This window comes from Camellia sinensis, chromosome 1 (assembly GCF_055761805.1).
Source record: "Camellia sinensis isolate YWXY chromosome 1, ASM5576180v1, whole genome shotgun sequence".
Taxonomy (NCBI): Eukaryota; Viridiplantae; Streptophyta; class Magnoliopsida; order Ericales; family Theaceae; genus Camellia; species Camellia sinensis.
In genome coordinates this window covers 216,373,327-216,383,813 of record NC_138961.1, presented here as the reverse complement: position 1 = coordinate 216,383,813, position 10,487 = coordinate 216,373,327, and the positions used below count along the sequence as shown (strand labels likewise).

The following is a 10,487-nucleotide window of genomic DNA, read 5'->3' as shown; positions in this document are numbered from 1 at the left end:
CAAGAACCAAATGCTTGAGTAATCCTTAACATTTATGAAGTAACTTGTTGAGGGTCTGCTCACAATTTGTATTGTTATGTCAGTTGCATTACTCTTCAAATGATTGTAAATGGCTTTTAGATCATGTGTTTTTTGTGCTATGTAGTTACCATAAATCATTGTACTAAGCTGTGTACCCAATGAATGTTGATATGTCTATCCTAGTTGCCATGTATGGTTATTTTGTACTAATCTTATGTTTTAATGCAAACAATGGTGAATGAGTATGTTTTAAAGAATTTTTTTCTTTCATAGAATGAGTACCCAAGAGGAAACGAAATATAAAAATAGGAAGAACAAGGGAAAATCCTCTCAATTACCATCCATTAAGGCTCATTGGGATGCGAAATCAAATGAAATTTTTATTAAGTTTTGTGTTGAGCAAATGAAGGCTGGACACAGATCTGGTACACACTTAGATAGGGTCGGGTGGGAAAATGTGATAACTAAGTTTAAAACTATGACTGGAAAAGCATACCAACGATTACAAATGAAAAATCATGGGGATGTTTTGAAAAAAGATTGGCTTTTATGGAATAATCTTTTAAGGGGTGAAACAGGCTTAGGCCGTGATACATTGACTGGAGCTATCTCTGCATCTGATGAGTGGTGGACCAAGAAATTGGAGGTAAGTGAATTGATTAAAGTACATATTCTGCTCTTTTTTTTCTTTTCTTTGTTTTTTATAAAAAAAACAGACAAAATTTTAAATAAGCTAAATTGTTAAATTTTTTTTTTTGTAATTGTTGTAGAGGCATACTGATGCTGCTAAATTTCGGCGTATGCCGTTGCAATTCACTGAAGACCTAGACATACTATTCTCAGATGCAGTTGTTACAGGAGAATGGGCATACACCCCTAACTCAGGGGTTATGCCTAACACTGATGAGACTCGGGAGGATTTTCATACCCCACATGATGCTAAATTTCATGATGATGTTGATTGGAGGTGGTTCATGTGATAACCCTAGTCCGTACTATGCTAATTAATCTTAATTATGATTGTGATTATGTGTTTGATATGATTTTGAGTGTCATTTATATGAATATCTATGGTTTTGAATTTCTATCTGTTCGCCGTAGGAAAAACTGTTTGATTATCTGTTTTAGAATTTAAATTGAAGGTCTTATCGGCCACAGAAATTGAAATTGACCACACCATTGTGATTAGTGTAATTTTTAGAGCCTATGGTGAAGTTTAATTGAAAATTTATTCGAATCAAAATAATTAGATTCAGAATGAATAATTAAGTACCATTACTTAGTCTTAATCAATTTGATTAAGAGAGCCTATAAATAGGCCAACTTTCACTCATATACATCTTGCTGTGAGCTCAAAATCTGAATTAGCTCTCTAGAGAGAGGGAGAACCGACTTTGAGAGAGATATAAGGCATCTTTGTGCATTTTGGTTCAAGGTTTATGAAATTGGAAGCTACACTCAAGAATTAACTATAACTTGTGAAGATTGGAGCTCCTAGGTAAATAAATTCATAAGTTTGAGTTTGTAATTTTGTGGATTCAAAGTTAGATAGCAATTAAAAATATAATTTGAGATGTAATTGATGAGTATGGAGCTTATATGTACATGCATGTGCATAATTGCCATGAATTTGTAAAATTGAGCATGTTACATATGATCCATGAAGAATCTGATGCCAATTCATGCCTTTGATCATCATCTACATCATTTAAGTTGGAAATAGGAGTTGTATCCCACATGCAAATACAATTCATAGAGGTATGAGTTTTGAATACATGAATTTGTTATGTTGGAAATAAGTTTGGTGTAATTTGGGGCATGCATGTAATTAATTCATGAGATTTGAGCTTCATAATGTGATGAATTGGTGTTTGTATCATGATAGTAAATGTATATGAGAACAATGGGTCATAAAATGCAAGATATATTAGCTTGAATGCAAGTTTGAACCTCAAATAGAATTCTGGAAAACCCAGAATTGGGCATGTTCGCTCGAGCGAGGTAATGGCCGCTCGAGCGTGAATTGCTAGCTCTCAGCAATTTTGCAGACATTGTGGTCCACTCGAGCGGGGATAATCACGCTCGAGCGTCCAAGGCACATGTTCGACCTTCAGCTCGAGCGTCCGAAGTCGTGATCGAGCGTGAATGTAAGGCAACCAGTACTTTTGCAGACCATGGGGGTCCGCTCGAGCAGCGAAATCCACGCTCGAGCGGGGAGCCCTGTTTCAGAAATTTTGTAAAGATGTTTTGTGTTTCATTTTCCGTTCTCTTTTATTTCTAAGCACTCTTAGGCATGCATTGAGCATTATAAATGAGTTAAAAAGGATAAGAAAGAAGCCTAAGAGGGATGTATGAATTAAGAACTGATTGAATCGTTTGTGACCCATTATATGTGTTATGTATTATGTAGGGTTGAGCATAAGGACAAATCCTCCAACTGATCACTGTGAGTAATATCTTAGCAAAGATATTTTGAAGTATGTTATTTGTCCAATTACTTATTTCTACATAAGTCTTGTAAGTTTGCTAATTTGAATTGTAGACAAATGTTTGTTATGCCATATGGTTGGGCCAAAGGGCGTTGGATACGATTGATTGGGCCGAAGGCCATTTGACATGAATGAATGGGCCGAAGGCCGTTTGACATGAATGAATGGGCCAAAGGCCATTTGACATGAATGAATGGGCCAAAGGCCGTCGGACATGAGTGGTTGGGCCAAAGGCCGTCGGACATGAACGATTGGGCCAAAGGCCGTCGGATATGAACAAATTGGGCCTGAGGCCGTTTGATATGTTTGGATCGCTAGTTATTTGATATAGTAGACAGAAATATGAATTGGGCCCAAGGCCGTCCGATGTATTTTGTTTTAAATACCATTCATGTATCTTCTTCGCTTGATATTATTCACTGAGCTTTCTGTCACGACCCAAACCAACCCCTGTAGGATAGGCATCGTAGCCGGCCAATAATCCATGGATTACCAAAGGCCTCTGAACAGATAAGCATATAATAAGGGGTTGCGAAAATAAATATATAAAATAGACAAGGTCCAATGAACTGTGGTAACGTACATGAGACAGTAGATTTCAAAACTTATATATATATACATGAGCATGCCAGTCAAAGGACGCCAATATTTACAAAGTATTTACAGAAGTGCACATCCCAAGACCTGACTTTACAAAACAGTCACAGAGACTAGCATGAATACAAAAGCAACCATGGCATTAGACTTCGATCGGAACCTCCTCGGGAGGCACAACGGTTGGCTGACAAAAACATAACAGAAGGCCGTCAACTCTGGCCCTGGTCACACGCCGGTTCACCTACATACATAATATAAACTGTGAGCGAAAGCCCAGTGAATAATAACAGAGTAAAGGGGTTTCAATGAATGAGTCCGTACAGATTCAGAAATCATAATTCAGTTTCGTATCAAATCCATAATTGGTCCAGATCATATACAGAAATAACAAGTCATGCTTGAGTTTACGTGATACATCCATTAGCTATAACAGAGCAGATACAGAACAGAGGCAGACACGTGGGGGTTACAAGTAACCAGTTCCTTAAAGGAACCTCTGGATCCGGGTAATAGAACAGAAGCTGAGCCCCCATGACGGGGCCTCCGGTACGGGTAACAGAGTGCAGACGGATATAAATTTCATAAAGGAACCTCGGATACCGGGTAACAGCCAATAGATATCACATGATGTTAAGAATGTCACGAATACATATCAGAAATTGAACAATCATTCATTGTACAAAACATATCATTTCAGAAAACTGATCTTATTTTATCACACAGAAAATAGATATAGTTGAACATAACTTTACTAAGTTATTACTCACAGTTGGCCTTGAGACAAACAGACGGAGCAGATTAGTCAGACAGAACGCGGCACGTGACCTACATAACACATAACAGATACAGACTTGAAACACACGTTCTAATAGTACAAAACTTACGTCGTTGGCTCTTAGTGTGTTTCTAACCTTTAATCTTCATTAAAGGGTCTTAAACATGGCCTAGGAATGCCTAGGATGGAATGAGGATGCAAAAATGCCTTGAAAATCATTTCCTAAATTTTGCTGAAGATAAGATCCACGCTCGAGCGTGGATTACCCCGCTCGAGCGGACATGCAGATATTGAATCTCCGCTCGAGCGTGAACTTCCTCGCTCGAGCAGACTGTAAAATCGAAAAAAGTACTGGATGCATGATTTTCACGCTCGACGGGCGCTTGACCCCCGCTCGAGCGTGAGACTCAGAGTCTCGCTCGAGCGTGGGTTCCCCCGCTCGAGCGGACTGCAAAACACACAAACTTCTGGGTATACGCATTTCATGCTCAAGGGTAACTCTCGACGCTCGAGCGGAAGTGCATGTACTCAGGATTCACGCTCGAGCGTGAAAGTCCCCGCTCGAGCATGGGTCAAATTTCTGGAAAATCCAGATTGACCTCCAAGCATGAAACTCAACCTTTAAACCTTCAAAACTCATTTTTTTCTGGGCCAATATTTGAGGAAACATATAATAACTCATAAAACAACATGTATTAAAAATCATTTCAAGAAATCATGGCCTAAGAGCAAACTCAATTTGTGCAAAATCAACATGAACTCTACGAACATGCCATTAATACAACATGTAAGAACCTTATTGAATCCAAACCCTCCAAAACGTGACCAAACTTGATAATGTGATGGACAACAAGATGAATGACCATAATATGAGTGAAATTAACACATGCATGGAAGAAATCTTAGAATTCAAACTCAAAGCATGGAAATTTATGTATGCATGCATGGATGGACTCTAAAAACCACACTTTGAGCTAAATCTTGACTTTAAATACCAATTTCACCATGAACTTAGCAAGAAAAACTCACATTCATAATTAAAAGGATGAATTCTCTACCTTTAGGTCTTCAATTTCAAGTTTAGTGGCCTAATCTTCCAAGTTGCCTTCAATTCTTCTAAGTTCAGGCAAAATTCTAAATGAACTCAATCTTGTTATCCTACTCTCTCTCTCTCTCTCTCTCTCTCCTACGGTTTGGTCAAGAAATGGATGAGGAGAGATGTTTCTAAGTGTAATAAGGTGTGATAAAGTTGGTCTCAAATCAAGCCACTAAGTGGCATTTGTGTAATTAGGCAAACTAATGCAATTCAACATTATTTAATCTAATTTACACAGTCCAAAACGAATTTTAATTAAGCCTACCATAAAATCACATAAAATCTAACTAGTATAACACACTAATCAATTTTTGAATCAGTCGTCGATAAGGCTTTCAATTCGCAATTCAAAGTCAACACATAAACATATCACTTGATAGCAAACAGATAGAAACACAGAATTAATGCAATACATATGCAAATTAATCCCAGATTCCTTCTAAATTACTATTAGGCATAATTAAGTGAGGATTAACATTAATCAGAGGTCAGGATTATTACAGTCTTCCCACCTTAAAAGAGTTTGGTCCTCCAAACTCGAATTACCTTCATTCTGAATCAACATTGGGTCCAATGGGAACAAATCCAGATATCTCTTCACCATGTCTTCCTTGATTTCCCAAGTTACATAGGTTCCTCCGTGGTTTTGTTGATCAACTTTTACCAACAGTATTTCTTTATTCCTCAACTTTTTGATCCGGCAATTCACAATCTGGATAGGTTTTTCCTCGTAAGTATAGTCATCTTTCAAAAGCACATGTGTCGGTTCAATGACGTGGAGTGGATCCCTCAAGTATTCTCGTAGCATCGATACATGAAAGACGTTATGCATATGTTCCATTACTGGGGGTAAGGCTACCCGATACGATACCGGATTGATCTTTTCGAGGACTTCATAAGGCCCAACATACCTTGGCGCCAATTTGCCCTTAACACCAAACCGAGTTTGACCCTTCATCGGGGTCACCTTTATGAACACATGGTCCCCAACTTCATATTCCCTATCTCTTTTTCGGACATCAGCATAGCTCTTTTGCCGACTTTATGCAGTTTTCAAACGCTGTTGGATCAATTTCACCTTCTTGGTTGTCTTTTGCACGAGTTCGGGTCCCAACAAGGGTCTATCACCTACTTCAGCCCAACATATCGGAGAACGACATTTTCTTCCATACAAAGATTCGTAAGGAGCCATCCCAATGCTTGAATGGTAATTATTGTTGTATACAAATTCAGCTAACGGCAAATAGGTCTCACAACTCCCTTGGAAGTCTAATGCACACATTCTGAGCATGTCCTCTAGAGTTTGATTGGTTCGTTCAGTTTTTCCATCTATCTGTGGGTGATAGGCGCTACTCAATCTCAGTTCAGTTCCCAAGGCCTGTTGTAAACTCTGCCAAAACCTCGACACAAACTTTGAGTCCTTGGCAGACACAATAGATACTGGCACTCTGTGCAATCTCACAATTTCAGTCATATAAATATTGGCCAATTTATCCGCATTATAAATAGTTTTGACAGGCAGAAAATGGGGCAGACTTAGTTAAACGATCAACTATAATCCAAATAGAGTTCATACCTCGGGAAGAGCGAGGCAATCCCACAATGAAGTCCATGGTAATGTGCTCCCATTTCTATTCCGGTATTGGGAGTGGTTGTAGCAAACCAGCGTGTCATTGATGTTCAGCTTTAACCTGTTGGCAATGTAGACATCTAGCCACGAAATCGACAATACTCTTTTTCATTCCAGGCCACCAAAAACTCTGTTTCAAGTTGTGTTACATTTTCGTGTTCCTCGGGTGCATGGCAAACTTACTGTTGTGAGCTTCAGTCATAACACGTTTTCTCAAATCACAACAATCGGGTACACAAAGACGGTCTTGAAATTTCAACACATCATTCTCAAACACAAATCCCGGCCTCGACTTTGAATCAAACTCTTCTATGATCTTTTTCAAGTAGTCGTCTTGCCATTACTTCTGTTTGATCTCATCAAGAATTGCAGGTTGAGCGGAAATAGCAGTTAAGATTCCACCTTGTTCTCACACGACAATCTCAATCTCCTGCTGTTCCGGGTCATCTAGTAATTCTTTTCGGTTGGATAACAAGCATGACAAATTCGCACTGGATTTTTGACTCAAGGCATCTGCTACGGTATTAGTTTTCCCTGGGTGGTAATCATAATCTTTGATCAACTCTAACCATCGCCTTTGTCTCATATTCAATTCCTTTTGGGTGAAGAAGTATTTCAAGCTTTTATGCTCAGTATACACCTCGCAAGTTACTCCATATAAGTAGTGACACCAGATTTTCAAAGCAAACACCACGGCTGCTAGCTCGAGATCATGTGTTGGGTAATTCTTTTCATGGGGTCAGAGTTGTCAAGAAGCATAGGCAATCACTTTTTTCGTTTTGCATTAGCACGCACCCCAATCCTTTGTAGGAAGCATCACTATAAACTTGAAACCCATCAGTACCATTAGGCAAGGTTAAAATTGGTGCAGTTACTAACCTGGTTTTCAACTCTTGAAAGGCTGCCTCTTTTTATTCGTTCTAGTCAAATGGCACATTTTTCTAAGTTAACTGGGTCAATGACATGGCAAGCTTGGAAAAGTCTTTTACAAATCTCTTGTAGTAACCTGCAAGTCCCAGAAAACTTCTAATCTCCGTCACACTTGTCGGTCTAGGCCAATCCACAATAGCTTCAATTTTCTAAAGGTCAACAGAAACACCATCCTTGTTAATTACATGGCCCAAAAATGCCACACTGTCAAGCCAGAATTCACATTTAGACAATTTAGCATACATCCTCTTTTCTCTCAAAATATGCAAGATAGTCCTCAGATGGTTCTCATGTTCCTCCTTGTCTTTAGAGTAAATTAGAATGTCATCAATAAACACAACAATGAATTCATCAAGGTATTGTTTGAAAACCCTATTCATTAGGTCCATAAAAGCTGCATGTGCATTTGTTACTCCAAAAGGCATTACCAAAAATTCATAATGTCCATATCTAGTTCTGAATGCAGTTTTTTCTACGTCTTCAGCCTTAACCTTTAATTGGTGATACCCAGATCTGAGGTCAATTTTGGAAAATACTTGGGCTCCCTGAAGTTAGTCAAACAAGTCATCTATTTGGGGCAAAGGGTATTTGTTCTTGATAATTACTTTGTTCAATTCCCGGTAGTCTATACATAGCCTCAGAGACCCATCTTTCTTTTTAACAAACAGGACTGGAGCACCCCAAGGTGAAGTGCTCGGATGGATAAATTTCTTATTCAACAATTCCTGGAGTTGAGTTTTCAGTTCTTTCAATTCTGAGGTAGACATTCTATAGGGAGTCTTGGAGATAGGTTGTGTCCCCGGAAACACCTCAATAGTGAATTCAATTTCTCTATCAACTAAGTCCCCAAGTAAGTCAGTTGGAAACACATTGGGAAATTCACAAGCAACAGGGATAGTTTCTACATTAGTTCCATCGGATAATGCAGTGAATATACAACACAGATAACCCCTATATCCGTTCCTAAGCAATTTTCTGGCTTTCAAAGTTGAAATCAAATATGGGGGAGAAATTACCCCATTCCCAGTAAAAGTAATTTCAGGCCTACCCGGTGGTCTAAACACAATAGATTTACTTGCACAATCAATGGTAGCACAGTATTTAGTTAACCAGTCCATTCCCAAAATACAATCAAAATGATTAATGTCCAAGGGTAATAAGTCCACATATAACATCACATCGCCAATCATAATATCACATGCAGGATAAACATGAGCACATATCATAGAACTTCCAGACGGCGTAGATACAGACAACACATGTCATAAGTTCTAATGGTCTAGTCAATTTTCGAGAAAAAGCATGTGATACAAAGGAATGTGTAGAACCAGAATCTATCAGTACACATGCATTTTGAGAACATACAGAGAATGTACCTGACACCACAGTATAGGTGTTTGGTACGTCACCGGGAACTAAGACAAACACTCGGCCTTGTCTTAGATGTTCTTTCCCAGCATTGGCTTTTGCATTTGTTTTGGCCACAGAGGCGGATCCCACTGAACTTGTTGCAGGACGGCTAGCAGTCTCAAACTTGAGCGGGCAATCTTTCACTACATGGCCTGACTAGCCACATCGGAAACAAACACCGGATACTCAGTAGCACACACCCCTGTGCCTTCTACCACAATCAGAACAGACCAGGATAGACCCATTAGTCTGACTCGAGCTGCTTATAGACCCTGTGTTTTGTTTCTTACTAACAAAGGACCGGCCTCTTTTAAAACCAAACCTGGATCTTTTTCCTCTCCACTCAGTTGCTGTAGTTGCTGGGGCTTTGCTTTGTTTCATGGCGGCTAGGGTGGCCTCTGCCATTAAGGCTCTGTCTAGAACTTCCACATAAGTAGGCAATTTCAGGACGCCTACTCGATCAAACACCTCTAAATCCAGTCCACCTTCAAACTTTCGTGCTTTCTTGTAATCAATATCCACCATATGTGGAGCAAACCGTGTCAGTTCGGTGAATTTAGCTTCATATTTTGCCACAGACATCCTTTCCTGTTTGAGTTCCTGAAATTTAGACACTTTCTGATCCCTAAAACATTGGGGAAAATATTTATCATAAAAAATAGCATTAAACTGTGCCTACGTCATATTCTTGTTGTCACTTCGGATTAGTAACCACCACCTGCGGGCTTCATCTTTCAGAGTGTAGGTGGCTAGGAGGACCTTCTGGGTTTCAGAACAAGGAAACACCTCATATAGCTTCTCCATTTCCAGTAACCATGTTTCTGCTTTCAACGGTTCAATTGCACCATAGAATGTCAGCGGTTTCATTTTCATGAATTTTTGTGTCAAGTTGATGATGTCATTATTATCTGCTTCGGCTTGTGCCGGCGGAGGTGGACGGGGTAAAGGTTGTTGTTTTTGTTGTTGTGTTAAAGTTTCATTAATGCTGCAAGCAGTTGTTCCATTCGGCCTATGCGAGCCTATGAAAATTCACTCACATCACTTCCCTTTGCATTCTCTATGTTACTATACAAACATCAAATGATAATAAACACAGGCATAATCTGATTCGTTCCCTTCAATTCAATTGTTCAAATTTACATTCAGTTTTCATGTTCATTTAGATTACCACACACTCACATATGCAAATGGAATTCCCTTAATTCTTACTAGGACATCCTAAGCTCATACGGACCTGTGTGTGCGGTAGAACATGCTGTCTGATACCACTTTGTCACGACCCAAACCCATCCCTGTAGGATAGGCATCGTAACCGGCCAGTAATCCGTGGATTACCAAAGGCCTCTGAACAGATAAGCATATAATAAGGGGCTGCGAAAGCAAATATATAAAATAGACAAGGTCCAATGAAATGTGGTAACGTACATGAGACAGTAGATTTCAAAACTTATATATATATACATGAGCATGCCAGTCAAAGGACGCCAATATTTACAAAGTATTTACAAAAGTGCACATCCCAAGACCTAACTTTACAAA

At 39.1% G+C, this 10,487-nt stretch overlaps 2 protein-coding genes across 2 annotated transcripts; one reads left to right on the top strand and one right to left on the bottom strand.

Moving 5' to 3' along the window:
* Positions 1–499: 499 nt before the first annotated feature.
* On the top strand, positions 500–1,001 carry LOC145822475 (L10-interacting MYB domain-containing protein-like). Its single transcript, XM_082919541.1, has 2 exons — positions 500–667; positions 792–1,001. Exons 1-2 carry the CDS (start codon positions 500–502, stop codon positions 999–1,001), a joined length of 378 nt encoding a protein of 125 aa, XP_082775667.1.
* Positions 1,002–7,549: 6,548 nt separating this feature from the next.
* On the bottom strand, positions 7,550–9,815 carry LOC145822469 (uncharacterized). The gene is made up of 4 exons (XM_082919539.1): positions 9,667–9,815; positions 9,271–9,573; positions 8,348–8,594; positions 7,550–7,687 (listed from the first exon to the last, which is right to left on the bottom strand). Exons 1-4 carry the CDS (start codon positions 9,813–9,815, stop codon positions 7,550–7,552), a joined length of 837 nt encoding a protein of 278 aa, XP_082775665.1.
* Between the last annotated feature and the right edge of the window lie 672 nt (positions 9,816–10,487).